Below are 12,241 nucleotides of genomic sequence, written 5' to 3'. Positions count from 1 at the left end.
CCCGGCAAACCCGCTTGTCAATAAAATGACACATCTTCACTGTTGAGGTCCCTAAATGTCAGAAAGCTTTCTGCTCTATTAGTTTCTTCCCTCAAACAGACTTTGGAATTCCCTCCTGCTACCTGCTCCCTTGACTGTACTGATATGCAGAAGTTTAAATGCAACATAAAATAACATCTTTCCTATGTATGGTTCCAAATAGTAGCCCCTTACATCCAAGTGGTGATATGCCTTGTTTTGGATGAACGTGTGTAAAAAAAAAAAAAAAAACACTTTACGCCTTGAATTTAGATTAAAATCACTTCCGAATTAGTGTCTAATGACTATTAATCAAATTTAATGCAAATAGTATACATAAAAAAAATTTAATTTTTCAGTACTTATGTATTACTGTCGTGGGATAACTTTTTGGTTTCTATTTGAAGAGCACACATCAGGGGAAGACAATGCAATTTAGTGAACAACAAATGTCAACAATACAATAATACAAAATAAAACGTATTGAATTAAAATAAAATTAAGAAAACAGTTTTTTAAAATTATTTTAAAAAATAAATAAATGAAAGCTGTCAAAGTGTATGACTTTTAAGATTTATGAATAGTTCAAAATAAAATTAAGAAAATTTTCAAAACAAATAAAATCAAACTTCTGAAATAATAAAATATTGATTTAAATTGCATTATCTCCCCTGATGGGTGCTCTCCAAACTGAAACCAAAAAAGATCTCCTGTGCCAATAATGCTAAAGTGCTAATATTTCAAATGATTATCAATATTTCCTTAAGTGAAGTTCATTATAGTCAGAATTCGCATTCCTTTGTTTACAAAGGCTTTCTGTATCTTGATGCAAGGCAAATTTTAATCTGTAGATGGCCAACAGTGTACATAATTTATCATTACAATGCCGCTGGCATCAACTCATTGACTAATTTGTTTATTTGATTTAAAAACTGATTTATGATTTTAAGAGGATCTCATTAAACAAAATATCATTAAAAAAAAAAAAAATCTTGTTGGAACTCAGATTAAATTTTTATTTTTTAATATAATATGAAAAAGAAATTTATATTCATTTTACTACTGAAAAAAAAAACAGTTCATAAATTTATTTTTATTGTAGAAGTTATAGCATTTTACTATTGAAAACAACTTCCATCTTTGTTTTTTTTTTTTTTTTGTTTTTTTTTTTTTTTTTTTTTAATAAAAAAAAGAGGGGGGGAAACTCATAGATACAATACTAAAACTATCCTACATAATGCATATTTATAATAAGAGATAATCTTTTTTTTATATTTAATATTTGATTTTGGGGGTAATTTATTAAAATAAAATAAAAGTAAATTATTGAAAATTATACAAATTGTATTTAAGATTAAAATTATAGAAATATTTTTTTGGAAATAAAGTTTTTATTTGAACATTTTAAGATGTTTATGAAATAAGAATGAAAATAACAAGTTTTTAATGAATTTTTTTTATAAATCAAACAGAAGTTTACATTGAGCATTCATTCTCTGTTGGTCAGGACACTGCTACTGCTGTGCCAACCATCGAGTTGTACTAAAAGTGTCAAAAAATGTTTTAATAAGTCTTTTATTAATATTCTGATGATGTACAGTTCCATCACTGGCATTATGTCATAAACTAAATAGTTTATGACTTAAAAGATTGCAGAAAGTGTTTTCAATAATTCTTTATTAAAAATTTTTTTCAAGTTTACAAAATGCTTTCAATAATTTTTAATGAATAAAAAAGTTCGCAAAAAGGGGTTTTCAATAATAATAATAGAAAAAATTGGAGGGACTTATTTTGAGTCGTCACCGGTTCTGGAATCAGTCACGTGCAAAACACAGAAAGACGTTAGTTGACTATAATTAAAAAAAAAATATCCATGCAAAAAATAATTGCATCAAAGGCTTGAGTTATCTCCCTTGTACTTCGAATTTATCGGGCTATTTATCTCTCCCATCTTTTTCTTGGGTGTTGCTTGTTCCATCATGTTGAACATTGCTTTTACACACCTTGTGTTGGGTAGGGGTGGAGGACTTAGAAACAAAACTTTCCTCCATTTTGTCAGAATCGACTCGCCCAAACATCTTCAATTCATGAAAGTTTTAGTTGGAAACCTCATTTACTAATTAAAATTTTTTTTTTTTTTTTAATAGAATCATCAAATTGGGGAGGGGGTGCAACATTTAAAACAATTGAATAGAAGACAACAAGCAGAAGATAAAACTAACTCACCAAACATCCCTTTTAATCATAGTGAAAACTTAAGTATAAAACATTCATCAGTATTTATTTAAAATATTTTAAAATATAAACTTTCAAATATTAGCAGTATCTATTTTCATATCATATGCATGGCTTTTTTTTAATATTTCTTGCAAAAGTTTTTATTTAAAGAAAATTAATAAAAACTAAACTTTACAATCACATTGTCATAAAAGCCACTATTTTCTATTTCAATGTTTGAATGTTTTGTAAACACGTTTCCAGTGTTTATGGAACAAGAAACGCTAACTATATGGTATGGTTAATAGCCTAAAAATCAAAAATTAAAAAAAAAATAGAATTAATAACTTTAACCAAATGCGTTAAAATTTAATTGTCTAACGATCTATATACTTTTAGTGCTGAAATTGATTGCAAGATTTATTTCTGAATTTATCTTAAAATTGATTGAGTCACAAAACATTAACGAGGAATATAAATAACACTGCCTGTTGACAATTCTTGGAGAGGGGGAGGGGCGGATAAAAAATTGCTTGCCTTACAACTAACCTTGAATTCTGTACACTCTCGACTTAGAGTTTGTGATGGGGTAAGGCATTTATTATTATTATTACTTCTCAGGCAAAAACCCAAGAGTTTTTGTTAATGGGTACAATTCGGGTGGGGATGGGGGGCACATATAGCATTTCTAAGAGAAATCTAATTTTGAAAAATGTCAGTTTTTAGAAGGTTAAAAGTACATGAGCTAATAGAAAATTAAATTTTAATGTATTTGTTAGAATATCTTATTTAATTGGAATTCATTATTGAGATGAGTATTATTTATTAATTTTATTTATTGCAGACTATTATGCTCATCTTTTTTACGCAGGCCAGAGGAATAGTTGGCCAAAACGTTGTGAAACAACATCTAAGAAAGATGAGGATAATAGTCCGCAATAAAATAAATTAATATTTGTTAGAAGTTATTTGTTGTTATATATTGATTTCACTGTTAACCATACTGCATTATTTTCTGAGAAACAAACCTGTTGACATTAATCATATCAATTTATTTGCAAAATTAATAAATAAAAAAAAATTACACAAAATCATTTATAAAAATATAACTTGAAACTAATCATTTTAAACATTGATTTTAAAATAAAATATTTTAAAACATTTTCTTGTATAAAAGCACCAAATGTATTCCAAACTTTTCCATAAATGTTTAACTTTTTTTTTATTATTTAGAAAACAAAAGCTAAAATAAATTGAAACCCATGTGCGTCGATTTGTCCGTCACCAAATGGATGTGTTGTTGTTTTGAATTATTGCGATTTCTTTTCATTGTTTCCCAATCTTGTTTTCATGTTTCCTTTTTCTTTTTGAACGGAAAAGTTTACAGATTTTGAAAGGATTGCATGGATTTTATTTAGTTTTCTAAAAAGCAACAACAATTATTATTGACTATTAATCTAATTTTTTAAATTAAAAATAAAGGGAGATAAAATTGAAACTTGAAAAAAGTAATTGTAAATATGATTTATATTTCGAATTATTTTTCTATAAGCCCTCCACCTATCATTAGATAAATATCGTTAGCAAATACTTTCAGCTTAATATTGTGTGTGCATTTATATCAGTCGAGCAAGGAACTGCGAGACTCAACAAAATGTTGAGTTGAAGGTAAGTTGACTTGCGATGACTACTATTCCATAGTGACGCTTCAGGTATACTATATAAAAAACAAATTTGAAATTTACTCACCAAATATTTAATGAATTTTTTTTTTTTTTTTTTGAATAGTGATAATGATACTTTTCATGTTTCTCTGATTTATTTGAGATATTTTATATATTTTAATCTATCGATCTTTTAAAAAAAAGTCTTTTTGCAATTTTGGTTCATAAAATTTTTCCATACATATATATATATATATATATATATATATGGTATAATTGCGTTGACACACCAGTTCTCATTAGATCACCAAAGTTAAGCAACATTGAGCCTTGTTAGTACCAGATTGGTGACCATTTGGGAATTCTAAGCAGTGTGTGTGATCTCTGCTTATTTCAATATTTGTTTCCAGTCATCCTGTACATACACTTCACTTGCTACTGGTATTTTACAATGTCGACTCTGGAGAGGTGTGGTTGGAGATTGCACACTTCCTGACATAAAAATTTCACATGCAGGCACACCTTCGTGGGTATCCATAGTCTGTCAATGACTGAAGGAGTCTGTTATGTATGTATGTATGTATGTATATATATATATATATATATATATATATATATATAGTAATTTATAAAATATATATGGCGATTAAGCTACACTGAATATTCTGCGTTTCATCCAACTATAGGATTTGTCAGGCTTATGCATAAGCCTGACGAATCCTATAGTTGGATGAAACGCAGAATATTCAGTGTAGCTTAATCGCCATATATATTTTATAAATTACTAACTAGCTCTACCTACGTATTGAGCACTTTTGAAGTAAATACTTAAAGTTTACGCATAAATCTATACTTTCATATATTAAATTTATGCGAATAAATGAAGTAGTTATATATATATATATATATATATATATATGATACGGTGTTGCCCAAGTAGAGGATAATATCAAATGAGTATTCAAAACATTGCCTTTGAAACTTAGCTAAAATAAAACAATTCATGGTTTAGTGTCCATTTTAAATGATACCATGTATTATTTTCAAATACAAAACTATGATTGCATCGACATAATGTAAAACTAAAATTTAATGTGAAATTTAATGTAAAAAAAATATTTTTATAAACATAATGCACAATAGTTTTGCAAATAACCAATTTTGAGTAAAAAAATAAATAAAATCATCTGAATATAAAATTGTTAGAACAAAAAAACATTTAACAACGTTACATCTACGATTGATGATGTTGAACAATTCTAAATAAAACTTTAAGTTAAATGAGTTTCAATTGTTTGAATAATGTCACCTAACAAAGTAACATTTACAAACTGTATTTCTAGAAAGTGATGTTTCAAAAGAAAAAATAATTATAAAATTTGCTGACATAAATGAAATTATTTTATTTCTTGTTTTATTATTGCTTCAACCAACTGATTCGGCTGTTTGTTTTGGTGACATAAAATGGATTCTTGTCCCCAAAATGTCAAACTGTTTACAAAAATGTTTTTGGGATATGTTCAATCAATTTGATGAAACATTTAAATAATAGGAGCGTGGTCGAAAATTCATGTTTTCCTTTTTTCTTAGTTGTACAACTTAACCATAATACTTCATTTTTAAATTTTACTTCAAGCTAGAAATGTCTGAAGTTTAAAGACTTTAAAATCTCATTCAAATGGTCACAATGTAAATACAAGTCAGCCACCTTATTAATAATGTTTTTTTTAATGGCTTGTTTTTACCATCATAAAATTTAAAGTGACTTTGAACTGGTCAACGGAAAGTCATTTTTTTTTTTTTTACTTAAATTAAAGTTTATAGGTAAAAGTCTAGTATTAAGGTTAAGTTATGCTACTAAGTCGAAAGGAAAATCAATATCTGATTGTGCCCTTGTCATATAAAAGCAGTAATACATTTTTCAAATGTGTTTATTTTAAGAACACAAAATTCATATGTAAAATATTTCAAAAATATAAATTTGTTTTCATGGAAATAATTTTAATTTCTTATTATGAGCTAAAACTTTCTCTTAAACAATCAAGTTTCATCAATTTTGATTCGTGATTGTCTGAATGTGGATTTTAATATTAATCTCATTTGTCACCAAATATTCGGCATTTATTCATCCCTCTCTCTTTTGCTACAAAAGGAATTGAAGGTATGTAAAATATCTTTATTTTGTCAGGTATTTACACCTGATGAGCAGAGAAAAACAGACCACACGTCTTCTCAGATTTGATCCCTTCTTTTTAATTGACTTTTATGTTTATTTTTTTTAGGGCAATCAATCGATAACACAAATGAACCATAAGATTTTTGTTTTTTTTTTCTTTTGACATCTTCATTATAAAAAAACTGTCAATTTTGAAAAGAAATTGACAATAGTTTTTAGTTTTTAGGATTGTGAATTTTGCTTACCAATAAATCAACATTTTTGTATTGATTATTTTTTTATTTCTAAGAATATTCTAAAAGCTTACTTTGCCTTTTTCTACTCAATAAACCATTTTTTTTTTCATCTGAAAATATTTATAAACTGACTGTAATGCATACTTTGCATATTGAAATTACGAAATAACATTGTTGTTGAGAGTAATTAACTTTTAGACAAAAACTATGTCAAGCTAGCTGATTTCTTGCTATTCATTGTATTTTTTGCTTTATATTTAGAGTTAATATGTCCACTAGAATACTAACTTTACATTTAAAATCAAAAGTTGACGACAAATTCTGGATGTTTGAATCCCACTAATTTAGTGAGGATGGCTGTGGGTCCTTCAATAATAAATCCAATGTCTGGAATTTGTTTTTTTTTTTTTTTTTTTTTTTCTCCAAAATATCTTCAACATTTAAATACTTTTTTTTTTTTTTTTTCTCATTTGTCTTTTTTGTTATTTTCTCTTTATAGCAAAAGGAAGGACTAATGTGGAACTTCGGGAGCAGTTCATTTTGGCCCAGGGCATTAGTCAGTCCATGACGGGCTTTATTACGAAGAGTCCGTCCGGCAGCGTTTATTCTGGCAGTTCTACTTATTCAGGCGCCGCATCAGTAAGTGGACGCTCGGCAAGTTCAGCCAGTGGACATGTCGGGAAGGTAGGTTTGATTCTTATTCACCTTAAAGCCCTGATTATATCATCAACTCTTCTGATTTAACTCTTTGAACCAATGAAAACAAATTTTTCTGTATTCTGTTACCGACATTAAAAGAATCCAAGTTTATTTTAAATCATGCAAAAAAAAAAAGAAAAGGTGTAAATATAAAAAAAATGGTGATATGAGTCAGTTTATCTCGTATTACAATTCCTCAAATGAGAACTCCTTATATTGTTATTCAGTGATAAATGAGTTGAATCAATGCTTTAGAATTATAAATGAATTAGACATTTTTAGCCCATCAAAAAATGGTCTCTAAAGTAATGGGTTAAAAGTGAAATAGACAATATAATGCTAGTTTTTAATGTGTTAAGTTTTTTATATTGTCTATTTCGCTTTTAACCCATTTTTAATGGACTGAAAAGTGTCTTCTATATTATGTCTGTTTTACTTTTTAGCACATTAAAAATTAGCAAAAGTTATAGCCTATTAATTTAGAATTCTTGCTTTCTGGCAAATTGATAGTAGAATATGGTTGTGCCTATTTTTGCATTGAATATTAATCCTAACTGTGCATGAAATTGATCATAATACTTAGTTCACTGCACCTTATCACAATGAAGGTCCATACAAAATTTCAGCCAGATCAGCCCAGTAGTTTGAGAAAACGTGAAATGGGCAGATGGACTAAAAGAAATATAAATTCTGGTTAATGTTCTTAGATTACTTTATAACAATATAATTTTAATGTATAGTTTATCATGATATATTTGAATTGGCCCCAGAAGTAGAGATAAGTTTTAATATAAAGATGTTACACACATTTTACCATCTTCCATTTTTTTTTTTTTTTATTGCAAGGTCATGATAATAATGATTCTATTTTATATCTGTCCGTGCATTAAATTTTTTTTTTTTTTTTAAATATGCCACTGTTGTCCAAATGCAAGCAAGTTATTTACTAAGCTAAACTTAAACTTATTCTAACTCAAGGTTGCACAGATAGATTTAAATGCCTTACATTTTCAGTATTGCCACGTTTAATCCTGTTCCAATATAAGATTGGATAAATTGTCTAAAGTATTTTATAACTGAAAAACATTTTATTATCAAATTACTAAACAATTTTTTTTTTTTTTTTTTTTTCAACAATTTATCTTTCCAGTGTCGAGCTCATTATCCAAATCAGTTTCGACAACGTGTGAGATCCAGTCCAGATATTGAAGTAAGACAGATAATGTCTCGAACAGATCCAAACAGCCGAACTCCTCGCTATGGTAAAGCAGCCACACCACGCAGCAGTATACGGAGTCCAATTAGTGTAGGAAGTCCAGGTAAGTTTGTTTTCTCTTTTTTCCAATTCATAAAAAAAAAGTACTTTATAAAAAAAAAAAAAAAAAATGAAAGACTGATGCGATGGATTCTTTTTAAAATTTTAATTTTTTATTTGTATATACTTTATGACTAAATTTTAATTTGAATTATTTCTACTTTCTTATATGCTTGTTTAGCCTTTTCTGGATAAACCTGTTAGTTTTCTGGAGGTGGATTAAAAAAATATGAAGGGGTCTTTCCAAAAGTAAAGCCTCCATTTTTTTTTTCTTCTTCACTCAAAAAGTATAAGAGATACAAAGACAGGGGTGGTATCATTAAAACGAGCTACCTTATTTTCTCCAGAATCTATTTTTTTATATAGTCACTATCATTTTCAATGCACTTTTGCCAGAAGTTCAATGATGCATATCTGCTTCTGATGTACGTCCATGACAGGAGTTACTTTCTTAGTCTCACACTGTCATTATCTGCAACAGAGATGAAACTTTCAAGTCATGAATGCATAAGTTCAGTTATCATAACAATGCAATTTGCAATTTCATCTTGTCCATATGGGCAGAATAAAAATAGGAGGTATTACTTTTGGAACTGCTTTCGTATATTCCACTTTCAATTAATTAAACAATACAATGTTTTCAAAAAATTAACATCATTTAAGATATAACCATCACAGAAACTCCATAGTGTAAGCTAATGAAACTGAATAGGTGTACTGTTCTTCCGATCGTCTGACATGACATGTGTCAACTTGATGCTGGTGATCTTCAACACTAGATTGTGAAATGATATAAAAATTTGTTAAACTATATTTAGGCTAAAACATTTTCCCTTTTTTTTTTTCTTTTTGATATTTCCTTGCAACTGAGATAAGCATGTTACATTAAAGTTTAAAATGTCCATTGCTAAATGCATTGTTTGAATGGATCTGTTCTTGGATTTTTTTCTTATTTTGACCCTTGAATTTGATCAATTAAAATAATTGATTTTTTTTTTTATTTAATTACACATTTAGTCCATGATAAGAACATTATAAAATGTCGATCAGGTTTTGATAGTTAATGATAGTTTATTATTCCTGAGCTGGACATGATGGGTTCATGATACTGGGACACTCTTCAGCCTTTTGATAAGTGAAGCAGCAATCAAACAATGAAAATAGAACCTAAATGACTGAATTTGAGGGTTGAAAAGGACAGTCTCAGTTTTGAGTTCAAGTCATGAATACATAATTTCAGTCATCATAAGAATATGATTTGCAATCCCCTCTAATCCATTTGGATGGAATAACAAAATAGGAGGCATTACTTTTGGAAAGCCATTCATACTTAGGGGACAGATGGAATCAATGCACCTGGTCAGTGTGTGGCCAAATCGCCCAGCAGGGACATTGATTTGCAAGAGAAAATATTGTATTTGTAACCGCTATAATAGGACTGTGATCAAATAAGCCTTCATGAAGGAATCAAGGGTAGACAACTGACTTTCATTTAAAAAATTTTTTGTTGTTTTTTTTTTTTGTTGTTTTTGGATAATGTTAGAAAGACAACGAATACGTACAATTTCAAACCAAACAACAATTTAATAACATAATGTGTATTTTTTAGAACATAAAACTTTCAAAAGAGAAGAACATTATTTCAAAAGGATCATTTTATATAAGTTAAACTTTGAAGAATATTAAAATGGCTTCAGTCTTTACTTATAGATAAAAAATGGCAAATTTGTTTTTACAAAGAAAAAAATACTTGATTAATTTTTTTTAGAATATACTATCCTTATTACATGACAAGTAGGTATGCGATAAGTTTTTTGTTTTTCATTTTTCATTTTGTTCATTGCTATAAGTGCCAATCTAATAAACACCATTTTTTGTTTTATATAATTTTAAAATGTTGCTTTCTTAAACTTTTTTTTCATATTTAGATTCTCTCAGGGTTGATATAAATGTTAATCTTTGACTTCTTTTGTTTCAGTGGGTACGACGAGTCGTTGTTCCAGCACAGGTAGCCGCCCACCCAGTCGTACAGGTAGCGATATTTCCGAGACCAGCGAACCTGAAGTTTACACGACTGTGCAGACGGAAACACGTAACGTGGGTGGACGCAAGCAGACGACAATGACATACCAAACGCATGTGGTCCAAGGAAGAAGTGGTTCACATGCGGCTAACACGAGTTCCCCATCAACCAGCTCTTCACGTTTAGGCTCCAAAATTCCTAAACTTAGAAAGAAATGAACTGCTTTCAAAATTCTACCTTTTTTAGAGGAAGGATAATTTTTTTGTTAATCAAATTACGCTGGAAGAATCATAGAGATCAAAAAATTAAAATTGAAAAAATATTAAGTGGATTCTGATCTGCAAGTTGACAGTCACCCGTGCAGGAATTGGTTGTCAAAATCTCCTCGGAGAGAAGTTTTTTTTTTTTTTTCTTTTCCTCTCGCTCTCTCTGTGCATTTTGTATTGCGTTGTGAAAAGCCATGGTGATGCATTTGGGTTGGCCGTAACTTTTTCACCAACTGCTGCTGCTGTTGTTGCTGCGGGAGAAAGAAGAAAATAACAAGGTTTTAGAAAGAAGATTACCACGCTTTATTCATGAAAAAAAAAAAATAATAATAAACTCTCAATTAAATTTGGATCTGCTTCATCGCGACATGTTGGATTTTTACATCTGCTCTCTGAATACAATCAAACATCTTCTTTTCTTCATTTTTTTTTTTTTTTTTTTTTTTTTTCTCCTCCAAAAGATCTGTAAATTACTGGTCTTCCTTTGAAGCCTGTTCTCTTCTCTCATCTCTCTCTTTAAAACACCCTGTTCTGTTCCCAACTGAACTGGGCTATGATTGGATGGAATAAAATAGGGTGAAGAGGGAAAAGATCCCAAATTTGGATTTGACCAGAGAAAGAAGCCAGTGTTACTGTTAGATTATGCCATCTCTCTCTCTCTCTCTCCACTGGATTGGAGACTGGATTTCTGCTGCTGCTACTATTATTTGAAAAGGAGAAAGGCAATAACTTCTCTTTCAAATCTTTCATATCTCTTGGCAGTATCTTTATAAAGGTTAAAAGAATGCATTTGCCTGAGGAGGGCAGAGATGTCTGCCGACAGGTACACTTAACGTCCGTAGCTCTGTGTAAAATATTTTAGTGCTTTTTCTCTATTTTTCCACACGATGTACAACTGTGATAAAAAAATTAAGAAAAAGTTTAAAGGAGAAATTCTCTCTCTCGCTCTCTCTGTATGCAGTGATTGCTCTTATAAGACAAGTGTACACAAGATGTTGCAAGTGTGTGCAGCAACGATCATCACTTATTGTTATTGTCCTGTATGCAAAAAATATGTACCATAAAAGGAAAAAAACATCCAGAATGTTCATCTCTGGAACAAAATGTGGCTTTTTTTTTTTTTCTTGTAGAAATGTTTTTTTCTTTTTATTTTTTTCCAAATTTATTTTATTTATTAAAATTGTTTTCGGTACCTTTTACAAATTCTTTGGTAATTTATTCATTTAAATTTATCTTGTCTGTTTTCGAATGTTTTTTTTTATTTTCGTTTTTTTTTTATCTTCCTCATTTCACACCAAGTAGCCTTTGTTTTGTGCGTCGGTTAGCAATCATGAGTATATGCTTATATGTGAGCACTGTACATTGGATTTGTCAGAAGAAGCCTTGATATTTTCACCCAAGTGAGAAGAAATTTTTAAAAATTCTTCTTCCTTCACAAGAACAGCACATTTTATGCTGTTCCTGCTTTCTCTCTCTCTCTATATATATATATATATATATATATATATAATGTGTGTGTGTGTGTTGTATTCCAGGTTAAGAATGTATTCATAGGATAAAAATCCAAAGAATATTCACTGGGTTTATATAATAGTGCTCAATAACAAATAGAGCTATTTATATTAAT

General features: G+C 29.1%; 1 protein-coding gene across 3 annotated transcripts in view; it reads left to right on the top strand.

Moving 5' to 3' along the window:
• The window catches only part of LOC145279739 (uncharacterized), a 454,893-nt gene extending 443,076 nt beyond the window's left edge, over window positions 1-11,817 (top strand). For all 3 annotated transcript variants that reach the window (XM_080131038.1, XM_080131037.1, XM_080131039.1), the window contains 3 exons: window positions 6,811-6,995; window positions 8,161-8,329; window positions 10,304-11,817. In XM_080131038.1, coding sequence (XP_079987164.1) covers window positions 6,811-6,995; window positions 8,161-8,329; window positions 10,304-10,566 — 617 coding nt within the window. In that variant the 3' untranslated portion in view covers window positions 10,567-11,817. The remainder of the gene's footprint in view (window positions 1-6,810; window positions 6,996-8,160; window positions 8,330-10,303) is intronic.
• Window positions 11,818-12,241: the final 424 nt, after the last annotated feature.

The sequence above is a fragment of the Euprymna scolopes genome, chromosome 7, assembly GCF_053919585.1.
Source record: "Euprymna scolopes isolate OS-2025 chromosome 7, ASM5391958v1, whole genome shotgun sequence".
Taxonomy (NCBI): Eukaryota; Metazoa; Mollusca; class Cephalopoda; order Sepiida; family Sepiolidae; genus Euprymna; species Euprymna scolopes.
The sequence above is the reverse complement of the archived record's forward strand: the minus strand, read 5'-3'. Positions and strand labels throughout refer to the sequence as shown.